Source organism: Schistocerca gregaria, chromosome X (assembly GCF_023897955.1).
Source record: "Schistocerca gregaria isolate iqSchGreg1 chromosome X, iqSchGreg1.2, whole genome shotgun sequence".
Classification (NCBI taxonomy): Eukaryota; Metazoa; Arthropoda; class Insecta; order Orthoptera; family Acrididae; genus Schistocerca; species Schistocerca gregaria.
In genome coordinates this window covers 506,551,856-506,568,465 of record NC_064931.1, presented here as the reverse complement: position 1 = coordinate 506,568,465, position 16,610 = coordinate 506,551,856, and the positions used below count along the sequence as shown (strand labels likewise).

At 38.4% G+C, this 16,610-nt stretch overlaps 1 protein-coding gene across 6 annotated transcripts in view; it reads right to left on the bottom strand.

Moving 5' to 3' along the window:
* The window catches only part of LOC126297383 (phosphatidylinositol 4-phosphate 5-kinase type-1 alpha), a gene marked incomplete in the record, with an annotated part of 309,051 nt that overhangs the window by 237,205 nt on the left and 55,236 nt on the right, over positions 1-16,610 (bottom strand). For all 6 annotated transcript variants that reach the window (XM_049988111.1, XM_049988110.1, XM_049988114.1 and 3 more), the window contains 2 exon segments: positions 5,703-5,835; positions 7,636-7,892. In XM_049988111.1, the coding sequence (XP_049844068.1) occupies positions 5,703-5,835; positions 7,636-7,892 (390 nt within the window).

The window sequence follows — 16,610 nt, the reverse complement described above, 5'->3', positions numbered from 1 at the left end:
TATGTATTCACAAAAACCAAAAATTATGTCAGCAGAAGCAGAACACATTGGGACTCTATACAGGATCTATAAGATCTTCCCAGGTAAACTTCTTCAGTGTAAACAAAACAACATTGGTAACATATGGGCGGGCCCACATGTTGCAATGGTTGCTCCAACTGTGCTTCGGAAGCTTCACTGTGAAGCACTTGCACATCCTCCATACATGCCTGATCTTTCCCCATGTGATTTGCATATTTTGGGGCCCTGTAGAAAGATATTAGTGGGCACTGATTTGCTTTGGTTGAGGAGGTGCATACCTGGGTACAATCATGGTTCCACAAGCAAACCAACCACAAACTTTTTTCGATGAAGGCACTGACCATCTTGCCTCACAGCAGGATATATGTATTAACAGTTCTGGTATTTACTTTTGAAATAATAAACAGATGTCTTACTTTTTTTCCTCATCTGTCATCTATGCATTTGTAAGCCCTTTGTAACTACAACAATGAACCCTGTTGTCATATTTTTATTCTAATTATGATGTAGGTTTTCTTATTTTACAATTATTGAGTGCAATGTAATGCTGAATGATCTTTACAGTCACCATCAAATTTTAACAATTTTTCTTCCATTCAAATTTAATGATTATTTTGATACTGTTAATTCAATGTGTGTACTGTTGTTATGAATAATTAAATGCAAGCTTCTGTCTACGGGAGCAAAGATAAACTTTGGCTATAGCCCAGAGCTATACATCACTTCTGACAAATTTATTTAACCTATTATCGCTATCATCTGACTTTCTGGGAAGTGTCATTTGATGTAACGAGACACTCTACAGCCTCTACAGGGTCACAAATGAAAAATTAAAGATCTACATATGTAACACATATTTACACCATAGTTTAACTAAAACCATACTTATAGTCCGTTGTTCCAATAATATTAATCAACATAGTTTGCTTCATACTTCATATCACCTTTTACAGTACCATTTTTGCAAGTGTAATGCTTCTTTGTGCACCTCCTTTCACAAAAAATATTTTTACGTTATATGACAGGTTAAACATTGCTCATCTTGCAGTTGAATCACGCACCACTGTTTGCAAAACACCTCAAAATGAAAATGACATCTCTTGTATTTGACATCAATCTGATTAATCTGACATAACAAACATAGTCGTCAATTCACAAGCTGCCGATGATACAAAAATGACAACAGAGTTGACTGTTGTTTTAACTGTATAACAAATATTACGATTTTCTACAGAACTGAAATGACAGTCATTATAAAGGTTCTATATGTTACAGTCAAGTGAATAATCAGCTCGCTGCATTGCTACTTCCACTGTTCTCAAATATACTGACCAGTAGTTATTTGAATAAATAGGTTCTGTACTCTGATTCACATGTGTATGAAATGGCTTGGTACCATAAGAAAACAATGACAAGGATACACAATTAATAGCAAGACAAATGTTCACAAATTACCTGTATTGCCTTAGAAAGATATGTGTAAAGTGGCATCCAGAAAATGTTTGGCAACTCAGTTGATAGTCAGATAATCCAGCTACAATCTTGGACGGATGTCGGCTTAGTTCACTAGACAATCACAAGTAATTCTGATGAAATATTCTAAACAATTCTTCTCTAGTAAGTGGCGGTTAGTTAGAAAATTTAACTGACTGACTGCAAGAAGGTTATTTTACAATCAAATTATAATTTCTCTCATCTTTTACTGTGTGAGATATCTGCCTCTTTCCGCCTTAGCCACTATTACAGCAATGAGAAAGCATCTAGGTTTCTTTTATGTGCATTGAATGGCCCAGAGGAACTTACTGGAATATGGTCAATCTGAAGTTCCAATTTTTCACAGTTTATGACTGCTTGTGATGCCTGCAAGAAGCCACATCCAAGCATAACATTAAGGCTACTTTCTGCTGAAACAACAATTTCGAAGGGCTCTGTTCCGACATCCATAGCTATTCTCGTAATACCAGTGCCTGTCAGCTTGTGACACAGCAGATGAATTATTACCGTCTGTTATGTTTTTCTCCTCCCATAACTAAAGAATTTTTTCCCTAATTTTCAATATATTTACCTGCTGACACATAACACTCACTTAAAATTCTCAAGTTCTTAGTTCAGTTGGGGTTTCACTTAATTTTATTATTTTGGCTGTTCTGATTCCATTGGTGTACTTAGTATTAATTAGAGAACTGTTATATAAAAGTTACAGTTAACTTAAGTTAGCACTACAGTTCGATACATGCAGGAACTTACAAGTTAAACTTATAATCGAGGAAGCTAACCTACAGCACTTGAAAGTTAAGCATTCTGACTTTCCAGTAATGTTTCTAATATTACCTCAAACTAATTATTTACCCAACTAATTAAACTTTTGAAGTTCATAAGCAGAATCATTTTCCATCACAAGTTTTGTCATGCCTACTGTTAGATTCTGAACTTTGACCATCAACTTCTGTTACTTTTAATTTTCTTGTAGAAGACAACATACAGCATTCATTACTTAACCCATTACTTAATAACTCAATTTAATTTACTCTAGTTTGCAATATGGCACTTACTCATGCAAACAAGGGGACCTATATCATAAAAGGATAATAGTGACCATGTATCTTTCTAAATTTCTGACCAACAACACTTTCTACGAATAAAAATCACAGTTGTAGTTCATCAAAACAGTATAAACAAACCTAGCCAAATTTTAAAGAGCAATGTAATTTTCAAACTATTCACACATCTAAGTAGTTGGACTTCACCCAAAACTGCCACTTTGTGGTTTGAGTGTTGATAAGTAAGACCTAAGTTTGAGTGTGCACTCTGTGTTGACTCACATCATAAACATATTTCTTCTATATGTGAACATTTGTGCACTGGTCACCGCAAAATTCAAAAACTCTTATGTTTAATAACTTTCATATGAACTGTGCTATAATTAGCAAGAGTGTCTAAGGTAATTTTCATTGGAGTGAACTACTGTTGGACTCTGTGATTCATGTTATGAACTGATTTAAATTCACTACTGCAGTGTAACTGTCTGTAGCAGGAAAGTGAGAACTTTGATGATTTCATATAAATGTGAAATGTTTTTATTTTGAGCCAGAATTGAGCAATTTACTTTGCCACTGTAACTATGGGTGCTTCTTCTGGATAGTTGTGCTTGTAATTTTCCTTAGTGTAAAAACCAGTCACTGCAATTAATGGCTCTGAGCACTATGCGACTTAACTTCTGAGGTCATCAGTCACCTAGAACTTAGAACTAATTAAACCTAACTAACCTAAGGACATCACACACATCCATGCCCGAAGCAGGATTCGAACCTGCGACCGTAGCGGTCGGTCGGCTCCAGACTGTAGCACCTAGAACCGCATGGCCACTCCGGCCGGCACTGCAATTAATAACTGAGCTTTGAAAGGAATACAATGTGTGTGTTAGCGTCATCTAAAATGCAGTACTGTGCACATCTTTGAGCAATTATCACCCACACTCATTTAAACTTTCTGTTTTGAGGTGATCAAAACTTGTGAAACCTCCACTTGGTGAAGTCCTGTATCATGGTACTTGATAGACTTCTGCTGTGACCTTCATTAGGTGTGAAACATTGTCGGCTTCTGTGACTTCAAGGCTCACTGTGTGAAACAGATCCAAAACACACTGTATATAGGGTGGTCAGAAACAGTCTGAAAAGCTTGTAAGGGTGTTGCATGGTATGTTGCGCAGAGAAATAACTGTTATGAAAAGATTTGGTATGTTACTCTGTCTGTCTGTCTGTCTGTAATTGTATATGGCATGCCACTTGAATTTGCGTGCAACTTGAATTTGTGCACATCACCCTCATTAGCTTCAATGCTAATTACCACAGAAATGGAACAATGTATCAAATTGTTTTCTTAAGAATTATTTCTAGGCACAACCTACCCTGCAACACCCTTACCCCTTTTGTGACAGTTTCTGACCACCCTGCATATGGCTGTCATCTCACCCAGGCCTTCGGCTCTTTAATTCAGTTGTTCTTTGGCCAGGTGGACCTGCTGCCAGCTGTCATCACATGCCCTTAGTTTCCACCTGAAATTTGTTACACGGCTTGAGCTCTTCTTCATCATTCTTGAACCACTGCTGACAGCAACATCCAAGTAAAAATAGACTTGGAAAAACACTTCAGGTCTTCCTACCTGTTGTTTTTAGTGACATAGAAGAATCCCTTTAGTTGATTCATTAGGTAAAGGCCATCGCCTCCTGAAAACAATACTGGATGCTAGATATGCAATTGACTCATCTATACTTCGTATTGATTAGTACCTTGACAATTCCGACTCTATGGCTGTTTGTATTTGGGTTCCTGCCCATGAACGTGACATTTTGTGTGTCCTAACAGTGTTGATGTCTGCGTTACCTAGCACCTTAATGTAACTATGCCACAAAGAATTCAGCATTCTGAACCTGTTATGATAGCAGCCATCGACAAGAATTAACGCTTCACACTGAAAGCAGATTTATTACGTGGATACAAAGGGGTAAACAGAGATGAACTACTTGCCTCGGAAGTGAGTGCTCCTATTTACATACACAGAATGTTCTGGTAAATTCCATAAATAAGAAAGTCAATAAACCTTTGTGAAAATATGAACGTTAAATAACAAAATTTCAGGAGGTAGGAATTTAACCTGTGATACATGTGTCACCAGCCAGCAACTATAACCGCTACAACACGGCAGATGACGTACAGCACTTGGCAGTATTATTCTCAGCTGTCTGGATAAAGTGTAACTGCACCCTCTCTGCAGCTTCTTTCAGGTGTAAGAAATTTGGATCTTTGTCTTCTTCACGTTATAGCATTGAAAAAATTAGCCATCGTCAGTGCTATGTCAGCTGGAAAGGATAAATTAGTTCCATCTTCCATTATGGCATAGATGGGTGTCAATCTACCTTTACCAGAGGCCTTCATGATTGACTTACATTCTACTGTGGCTGGTGTGGCACAATTAATGGATATAAGTGTTGTACTTTTGCTCTCACAACCCAAAAGCAACTAGTTTCTCTCCAGACTGTCTGGTCTTGAACTTTCAGAGTGCTCCTCACCTGCCCTTGATTGAAGAGCATCATTTGTTGTTCCACCAGCTTGCAAGTTGCCTCTAAGGGTATTCCAAGGTCTTTGATATGCGTGTCTCAGTGTTATGGTGGATTACACTCTGCAGTCTCACGGTCTGTCACAGAATTATTCAACAGAAAGCCTGTAGCTATGGGCATTTTCTTCTGTGCAGTCCATGGATAAACTCAACCCATGCCAGTGAAGTTTTTCTCACTCAAAAGGTTACAGATGCAGATCTGTACTACCTTAATCCTTGCCTTTAATTGAACACAAAAGAGAGTGAAAGCTTACTGATCTATACTAAGTCATATGCATGGCACAGTTCAAATGCTAGATTTGTAATAAACGTGCCAAATGATCACGCAAAACTGGCAGCACTAATTTCATTGTGCTCATGATTGTACAAAGTTACATGTGTTGCAGCAACAGCTCATACTCCCGACACGTGAAGAACAGTATTCACATTTCACATTCAAATCATCATCTTCACATAGATTTTGGAGACAATGGATGCACACATGAAGTAAAAATCACAAAATGAAATAAACAGCAAAAAGACTTGTGCACTAAAAATATAACTCGATATTATGTAACCACACTCACCCCATCATGTATCATAGCTTTCCAAGTATGTTCTAACTTCTTCTTTAATCGATAACTCTGCAGAATATCAATGATGCCAATAAACAGTAGGAGACGTTCACCACGAGCATTTCTGGCAGGAATCCCACCTGGTCTAAAGACACAACAATAAATTAATGGAAAATGCACAACAGCATCAATGACTGTACGGTAATAAACCAGTTTCTTACTTTTCTTTTTGGGTAAATCAGCACACCAGAAATTATGTTGCTGTATTCATGAACAGTTTGTTGGTGATTTAAATGATCTATTCTGTTTGTAATCATATAACAATACAATGTACATTAATCTTACTTTTCTTTTTTAATTCATGCACTTCAAAATTTACTAAGTTTTGAATATTAAATACTGTTAGTATTACAAAAAGTCTTCAATATTAACCTTTTCATTGTACTAATAGGCTTATCAATGGAGTTCTACAGTATACTAATAACATGTTAGTTTCAAAATTACAAAAAGCAATCAATTCAGTCTAGGTTGGTAAGTATCATATACCAGAAGTTGTGTATCACTAATTGAAGTTATTTAGAGGGAAATTTTATTAGTTCCAGAAAAGAATAATGCAACATTCTCAAAGTAAATATCAATCTTCAGTTGATAAACAGCCTCTTGTTTCACAACACTTAAGTGTAAGAGAAGTAAGAGATTAGTTTCACTTCATAGCACACAAGAAAGAAGGAAGGAAAGAAAGAAAGAAAAACACTACTAAAGGAATTGCCCCAATTCCGCATATGAAAGAACTAAGAGACTAGTTTCAAATCCTTGTGCACCAGAAAGAAAGACAGAAAGGAAGGAGAGAGAGTCTGTTAAAGGAGAAACAGTTATATTTGGAAATGGTTAATAAAGTATATGCACTCCATTTGAAATTTGTGAGAATGTCATCTTCATCAGAACTATGTCACATTTTCCAAAACACACTTGACAGTTTTATCAAGAAAAACTGAAAAATATCTGAGAATCTGTTAGATGGTAAACAGACACACTCCCCATCACTGTGAAAGGTCACAATCATTAACATTCAAGTGAACTAAATAACTACTAACTAAATGTGTCTCATATTTCTGAATAACTTCCAGATCCTTTAATGACCTCACACTCATGAAAACTAAAAGCTGGGTGAGAGATTTGTGGTGAACAAGCATTTAAGAGCAAGGAGTTTTTTCCACTATCCCACAAGCACACACAGTTCTCTTTTCAAAACTGAGCTGCTTAGTGATGCCCTACTCAGGGACTGTTTTCAAGCTGCACCTGCTCCACATATACTTCAGTAATTACAAGTAGAGTGTGGGCTTATCTCAAACTTCCTGATGAATTAAAATTGTGTTCTAGACTAGGACTTGAACCCGAAATCTCTGCCAGCTATATTGACTGATCTATCCAGGCTCGACTCACAAACCACCCTCTCTGCTTTACTTCAGTGATTACCTCTCTCTCACTTCCCAAATTTCACAGAAATTCTGTTACGTAAGTTGTGGATCTACACTCATTTGCTGAGCAGTGTTAGTCTCAGACATAACGCAGGAGAATTTCTGTGAAATTTGGAAAGTACGAGAGAGGTACTGGCAGAAATGAAGCTATGAGGGTGGCTCTTGAGTCGTGCACCAGGTCCCTCACCAGAGCACTTGTGCAAGAAAGGCAAACATTGTGTGTTTGAGTCCTGGTCCAGCACACAGCTTTATCTAGCAGGAAGTTTCAAATCATTTGTTTGCTAATAATTTCTGCATTTCTGCATATAATCAACTTCTACAGGTTGTCCATAGTGACATTACTTTAGATGACATTTTACACTTCATTTCCAAAATGAATGGGCTCTGAAGAGCTGACTGACAATGGCAAAAAACGGGTCCACAAATGCAACATATATATTATTAAGAATAAGGTAAATTACACTTACGGGACATCATCTTCCTCATCTATTGGCTCACTTTCTGCCTGAATACTTTCCATTGCTGTGGAGTGAGCAACGAGCCTTTGCCTGTTAATAGAGCGCGTCCGATGTAAAATTGTTGCTGATGCAGCCTCCCTCTCTTTTTCAATAAATGCAGCTGCAGGGCTGCCTGGGCCATCACTGTTAGATCCCTTCTCATGAGCTGAAGCTTTGCTTCCATGTGCAGCCCCTTCTTGCTCCTTCCTTTCCTCCTCTTTTCTCTCCTACAACACAGAAAACATGTGGATAGAAGGAAAAAAAAACATTCTCCGACTGTGGAAAACAAGGCTTGTTACTGGCTTCTCTAAATACCCTACTAGGTTGCCAACAAATATAAGATGCAGAAATGCAATATCTACGCACATGTCGTGAACACAATGCCCGAGCTGAATATTTACACAGACTAAAGACATTTTTGTAGAAGAACAGTGCTATTCTGAAGGTTTTTGAATAAAGATTGTTGGAAGCTGCTAAAATTCAGCTGATTCAGAGACGTGCAAATGTTAGAACTCAACTGAAGAAGACTAATTAAACCAACTTAAAGTGAGATGATGATGCCTGTGGCAATTACATGCATGTGTACATTTTCCCCTTAAGTTATTCAGTGAAAATACAATAAATTTCCTCAAGTCTTTCATTCTAAAGGTACACTGATTTATTACTATACAACAGAGTCAAAAATATGATGAAGTGGAATCTCGGAACTTTTCTATAAAAAAGTTTATGACTGCTTTTATAGCATGAAAAGAGAATGAACTACTATCTTACAAAAGAACAATAGGAACAATGCGTGAACATTAAAAGCAGATTTTTTTGTATCAATGTTGGTAAAAAGTTAGGTCACATCAGGTGGAGGAGGGGGGGAGGATGATCCCCTACCATTTTTCAATGGAAAAAGTCACAATGAATAACAGTACGCATTTCAAAAACTTCTAATGAGGGCAAAGTGTTTCACATTAGGTAGATTCCACTGTGATGCTACATAAATTACTTCCAAAACACCCCTTGGAGTTCAAAAAATAAGTATATACAGACAGACTTAAATACTGGAGAATAGTGGTGTACATTTTTTCCCTACATACAAGTTTAAACATCACTAGCAGAGCTTTAATGGTTTCAAATGATTTGGTATGACAATGTGCCCACACACATCACGATGCATCTGTTTGTAACTTAAATTCCCCAGTTACAAACACTTTTGAACAGCTCAGAGGAAGAAAACTAATACTTTTATCTTCCACTCAAAACAGTCTTTCATACAACTGTGTGATGTGAAAAATGGTAGTGGAATGGAAGGAGGAAACCTTTTAGTTCCAATGCTGGAATGTGCACAATGTCACTGTGCACAATATTACTTAAGTTAATACCGATAGTGCAGAAAGTTTCGCACGGAGTTTCTTCAGTTTGTGGACCACCAATACGAATAAACTGTCTTATGAGTCTATATTCATATCAGGTACACATAGTGCAGAACTGTATTACTATGAGACGTGTAAATTCAGAGAGCGTTACTTAATTCTGCAACTTGTGGTTCTGATGGATGTGTTAAAATTCACTTCTGTTGATATTTGTATATGTTCATACATGTACTGTACCTAAAAGTGTTGTCTACTGGGATATCACTTAGCATCAGCAAGCATTTCTAAGGAAGGGAGGAAAATGGTTAATTGTTATACAGTGCAATGTTTCTCAAAAGCTGACCTTGGAACAACTAATCTTGGAGGAATCTTCTCCAGTGTTTGGAGAATACTGATGACAACTCTGCCATATTCAGATCTTGCAGAGGCAACTTCAGCTTCAAGGATGTTCTCCACTCAGATTCATTTCCATCAATCAACGCTGACAATTGTTTGCAGTACAGAAACTGAAAGGCAAAGACCAGCGAACAAAGAGGATTCTTTGGGCTGTCTGCACAGGCATCTTTGATTATTATGCTTGATAACACTGAAACAATGAATCTTTATTCATTGTGGGGTGCAAATTCTCCACAGAAGAGCATATGGCATAATATTGGTTCTTGTAGTCAATGTAAATTCGCAAAATGTTTGGATCTGGTACCTACCATAATATGAATAGAATTGTTTCAGATGATGAAAACTGGCTTGATTGCTAGAATCTTCCAATCAAGTATTAAAATAAATAATAAATAAGTACATACATAAATATGTATGTCTTTAAGTAAGTCCACACTAGGCACCGTCAGAAGATCATCATATACCAGAAAGTGAACAGTTGCTATTTTTCTTGTTGTGAAGGAAAATTTTACTCTAAAAACAAGGGCAAGTTTTATATCAAATACATTCATAGCTATCTATTTGATACTGAAAGTAGACAATTATTTCTTTCACTGTGACAGTGGTCCAGCACACTGAGAAAAAATTGCACCTAGTATTTACATGCAGGAGGCTTTGAACGTCTTAATCATCTTTACATGTGTCTTTAATTCCTCAATTGACTATTCTGATAAAGAGCAGTCATTTCATGCAGAAAAAAACAATCTACCTGCAGGCATGAGATCAAGAATATGTCCATGGAAATTATTTTTGATAAATGAAATAAAATAAATAAAGCTGTATTTGAAAACGTTTATAGGTACCATTGTATAACAGATTTAACAAACACGCAAAGTGTTTTCCCAAAAAATGGTGAACATAGTGCATGTGTGTATAGACAACTAAGAACCATAGGTTTCTTGATGCAGAGCTGCATAAGGAAAGCTGTAAGCACATGTTGGGCAAGATGAAAGGATGAAGATAAGAGATTTAAAATCCACACCAAGAAAAGTTACATTTACTATCACATCGACACCAAAGTCATTAGATAAAGAGTGGAGATGTATGATTGAGAGGAAATTGGCAGTGGTCTTCTCAATGGAAGCAACCCTAAATTCCCCTACCGCTATTTCAGAAAACAAAATTTAGAGTGGCTGGAATGAGACATGAACCCAACTTCTCAGTCCCACTTCCAAAAAAGCCTGTGTTGTGACGTCTAACTCATGTATCATGACTAGATGTTACCTCCCATATTTTCTTCCCATCTCTGAGAACAATTCCTGTGGTATGAAGAACTACACTGCTGTAGATATCAGGATACACCTCAATGGCTTACATCACTTATCGTGATGAGTTTCTTTTTGGTGAGACATGAGCATTTCAGAAATGCACAATGATTTTCAATTAAATAATGCAAAAGAAAGAAACAATACCACAAAGCTTTTAGAAAACATCATCATCTTAGATGATTCTCATAAGATACTATTCAACCCTTTCCCTCATATATGTAGCATATGAAGGAATGTATTGATAAAATAATAGAAATTAGAGTATGGACAACAATATTTCCCCAGCAACTACTGAGAACGGAATTGGAAAGTTGCACAAGTAAATTTGGTAGACAGGGAGCCCTTCAATCCTGTAATCATGGCACTGATATGGCTCAGTACATAGCTGTTAAACCTACAAATAGAAAGGTTAGTATTTGATCCCTAACTGATTGTAGAACTTTCTTTGTCACTTTGTGCTATCACCTCTGAAACTGCTTTGTATATGTCGAGAATACTAAATTGCAACACAGTATGGATCCCACATTATGCTGTAAGTCCACCACATGAATGGAGAGTATGTCAGTTCACAGATCACAGGGATGCAAGGGTATACTACTGATGAGAGCAGCATTTTGCATGGTGAATTACTGTCTGCCCCCCCCCCCCCCCCAAACCAATCTTCATGCTGTTGTCTATTTTAAGTGTCCACATTAACCTTGAACATCAAATGTTTGCCTATAATTCCCTAAACAATTATATTTGGCAACGTGAGGAGATAAACTTGTTGCACCACAGAATTTAATTTTAGGTTAACGTAAAATTTTTTAAGTTTTTCCCCAGCAAGCCTTCTGTGAACCATTCTGCACACACCCATTCATTGCCGAAACACTTCATCCCACACAAGCAGCAATTTCCCAGATGGATGCGTCACATTCTCTCGTGCCAATAATGAGCCCTCTTTCAAACTCACTGATTTGATGATACAATTCATGTGTGCATCTGCAAGGTATCCTGCACATCTGCATGAGTCACACTCATCTATTATGTTTGGTTTATAGCAACAACGAGAGTCGTAGGTACATTTTACTGGTAGGTGGTGGGCGTCACGATATTTAGGCTAACCTTGAAATTGTGGCCGAAATGGTTCAAATGCTAATCATTTTTGCAGAAAATATAATGTACATGCCCTGTGAATATGAATATCCTATCTCTAGATGTTCAAGGTGTTTTGTTTTTCTGAACGCGAGTGTACTTAAGATTTCTGAATCATTGGGTCGGTTGGCATGACGAAGTCTTACAGTGAATCCCAATTGAAGCTGTTCTATGATGTGCTGCCTATGTTCATCTGATGACTTCTAATACAAGATACCAGCAAACCAGCTTGACGTACTTCACTGTCATCAATTACCACTGCTGCCACCATTTGCTGCTACTGATGTGAATACTTGAGTGTCTTTGACCGATGACCCAGTCAATCGAGGGTGACCCTTGAGCTGCCAACTTCACATATTCCGCGAAAGTGCATTTGTGGTGCCCCCTGGCTGAACCTAGGAGTAGCTTCCGGTGTCTTGGCCGTCTTTTGTTGCGAGACCAGGGCATACTTTTGCACTGCTACCTTCATCCCATGCGAAACTGCTGGCCGTCGAGCAGGGTGCAAACTATGACGACCATGACAGCACCTTCGTGGAATGGTTCACCAAGCTGTTTGCACCCTGGTTGGACAGACAATGCCTGCAAACTTCTACACCAGCACCCTGTATGATGCCACCTCTGCTAAGAGTGTGCAGTCCCTGACTGCGCCAAGCCACGTTACCACCTACTGAGCCTCGTGGGTCATCTGCACCCAGCCACGAGTGTCGCTCTACTCAATGCTGATCAACACCATGTAGAAGCTATTTTGTATTGTATAAATCTTGAAAATAAATGTATTCACAGCCAACAATGCCTTACTATGTCCTCTGGGATGCCATCGGACCACACTCACTCATTCCGACCTCCACATCCTGCATATGTAGAGACCACAGTTCCCCGATTCTCCAAATCTTTCAAGAGGTACAATGTAATTAGGCCAGATGCTTCTGTGCACTAACAGTCAGACTTATTAGCTAGTGACAAAGAGGTCTCGGGTATGATTCCATGTAATGTATTCACATTTTCTGTGGAACAATCCTGAGAGTGACCATTCAACCTCATGAGGCCAAATAAGGAGTAGCTAAAATAAGTCAACAGACGATCAAGCCACCCAGTGACACAAAATCTTAAGGCTTTCACCAGGCTGACAGACATACTTTCTTACATAAAATTAAATCTAAAGAAACGACAGCAGAAATGGGGGCATACAGCACAATGAGAAGGGCGCAGTTAACAGAAGGCTCAAAAGACTGTCTGCAATCATAGATACAGATCAGACATTACGCGGATCTCGGAACAAAACTAGATTGGGATCAACATGGCCACTGTACTCACTGAATGCCGCAACATACAAAACTAGTGGCTTGCCCCCAATTTGCAGAAATAGAACTAAGTAAATATGGTGGGACAACCTGACTAGTGTAACAGTAATATTATTTTTGGGCTACTGTGTAGAGTTGTTATTAAAATTCCAGCAAGAGCTATGAGAACTTGCTGGTCAGCTGACTCAAGTACCAGCCTAGCATTAACTACATTTTCTGTGTGTGCCTTTCCCCCCTTTCCCAACATAACACTGTTACAAAGAACACTCTACTGTGCACCATTGGTACAAAGTATTTTCTCCCATGCACAATCAGTATGAAGCACAGTCCACCACACAACATTGGTATGAAGCATCTGCTACCACGAAATATCATTTATGGAGCATCCTTTGCCATGTATCATTGGTACCAAGCAGCCTCCGCCACACAACATCTGTAACAAGCAGTCTCGACCACACAACATCTGTACCAAGCAGCCTCCACCATAGAACATTAGTATGGAGCATCCTTCACGACATAACAATGGTACAAATCACACAGGGCCACTTAACATGCACCAGGCACAGCATAAGGCTGTGCGAGCTTATTCATGAAAGCCCTATCAGAATCACTACAGTAGTTCCTGAGATCAGAACAGACAGATGTAATCAAGGCAGGGGACTTCAGCTAATGTATATATGTATACATGTATGTATGTATGTATGTATAGATAGATAGATAGATAGATAGATAGATAGATAGATAGAAGTATAAGCACAGAAGGATGGTGGAGTCGCATTATACAATGGAGACATCCTTAAGCCAAACAGGAAACAGTATTCTGAAGCTTTGATTTGATGATCTGTCCATCATGTTTTGATTTGCTGTACGCTGGAGCATCATACCAGTATGGCACTGTTAGATTACATTACCAGCTGTGTAATAAACTGTGCAGAAGTGTTCCTTTGTACGAGGCCGTATCAGGCCATGTTTCACATATTCCTATTTTTAAATGGGATGGGCTGACAACATTCTGATGAGAATTGTAGTTGTAACATGTACTTTCAACACCAACAGCAGCTAGTTCCTCAGAAAAGAGGTGGTGGCCAACCAAGTGAGAATGTCCAAATTGTTGAACTATTAAACGTAATAAATTCTTACATCACCACCAGCTTTCACCAGAGGTATCACTGAATAAACACACATGGAACATGTTTGCTTAGTTACTAGCCTCAAAATGTCATCAGGAATGAACCATGGCTTTGTGTAAAGAACAATGAGTCACATAATAGTGCATAACCAAATGCAAAATATTTGAGCCAGCACAGTGTAGTTTTATAAAATGTTGATTTAGTGGAGTAATATGGTGGTGTAAAAGACTTTAATACACAGTTCAAAAGAATTATGTAAACATGTATATCAACATCCGATATGTTAAATCTATTATGATAAAGGCGGTGCCTATTGTTTTACTGCATGGCTTGTGAGCTTTACTTTCGGTGTAGGCTACGATTAACATCTTTCTGACCCCTCAGAAGGAAGTGCATACCAGCGTCCCAGTGTTTTCTAGTGAGGTACGCAGACGGAAGTTGTCATTTTTGGACACTGTATTCAACCAAGCACATGCACTTTGAGAACTTAATGCAGTCCAAGTTACAAGGGCAGTCTATTTGATCCAAAAAGGATGCTCTTTCGGTAGTGTCATTGCAGATGCCAATGCCTTTCATTGTGACATCCATAGGTTGTGAATGCACTAGAGGGAGATAGGTCAGTAAACAAGGCAAGTTGGACAAGGTTGCCAGTGCATTACAACCCCCACATGGGGACCAATACCTGGCCTGGCCACCTCTGCATTGCCACGTCATATGGATACCTGTAGAGCATTGCAAGATGACCTCAGAAGGGCCAGTAACTATAATGAACCATTTATGAGATAGGACTTTACGACCCAGGTGACCTGTTCAAGTACCCTTTGACACGACATCACCTTGTAGCTCACCTTCATGTCTGCTGTTCCCTTATCAATGGGCAACCTCATCACTGGTGAAACATGTTATTCACAGAGGAGTCCAGATATCCTCTGACTCAAGGTGATGGCTGTGTGTGTGCGTGTGCGCAGAGACCTGTGGTGAGTGGTACCTGCAAAATGTTGTCCAGGAAACTGAAAGATTTCCAAGGTCCTGTGATGTTGAGGGGAGACTTCAGTGTATCGGCCATATGGATCTTTTTGTTCTCCATGGTCACCTTACTGTCATGCAGTACATCAAGCAGAACCTGTTGGACCATATGGTGACTGCTGCATACTGTGGTGGCCCTGAGCTGCTCCTAATGCCGACGTCTAAGAGGTGGGCATCAGCAGAGATGTCTTGCAAAGCCTGGACATTGAAGTAATGGTATTGCCAGCAGTGAGTCCTGACCTACACTCCATTTTTAATATGTGGGACATGCTTGACAGCTGTGATCGTGGTCGTGATGTTCCACCAGACACTCCAGGACTCTCATTAATTCTCACTGACGAATGGGATCAGATAACACAGAGTGACCTCCATAGACTTATATGGAGCATGCCATCATGTAGGTGTCAGGCAGTGATAAACACTCATGGAGGGCATACACATTATTGAAGTTTTCAAAGTCAAATGGCAAGCACATAGGATGATGGGATGAATGGTGATTTCCAATTTGTTTTCGACGTCGGTTGTACATTTTAGCTCTTTTTATGTAAACAATCATGTATGTAATGGTGTTTTGTCGTGTACTTAATTTTTGAAATATAAAGACATAATTCCATAACATACCCATTCCTCAATTATTGCCCAATGGAGTATGGCAGATGCCCAAATTCCTGTTGTCCTGATTCTTTTGAATGGTATAATTTATTTTAGTACAGTTGGTCATATGCTGCATAAACTTTATGCTGGCCAAGAGACTTTAATGCAGTGACAGAAATGTATGGCCTCTTGATACCAATGTTTGGTTCCAAATGTAACTCTAATATGGCACCATGCGAAGAAATTGGAGACCACATAAGGTTACAGATTAAATACACTAATAACAAAAAATAAGGAATTATGTTTTGAATCACTTTCTGTGTGTGGTTTTAAATAAATAGTCAAAATTGTCCATCATAACTCTCAATGAGGAACAAAACATTGGTTAGTTTCCAGCTGCAGTAACTTATGGCAAAGAATAGGATCATAAATCTACACTTCGTTTGATAATACCTCAGTAGAATAACATAATCATCATTGAAAACACATGCCTCAATTTTAAGATTGTTAAACTTGAGTAAAAAGATAAAGGCAAAATGTAAAATATTAAAGTATAACATATTTCTATCATGGGGTTTCTCTGATCATCCAATATAATGGGGGAAACAAAAATAAATGCTGCACAAAATTTCTTTTTGCATTAAGTTTGTTTTCAAAGTAATTTACTGATATTCAAAAATGTATCATATTTACAGT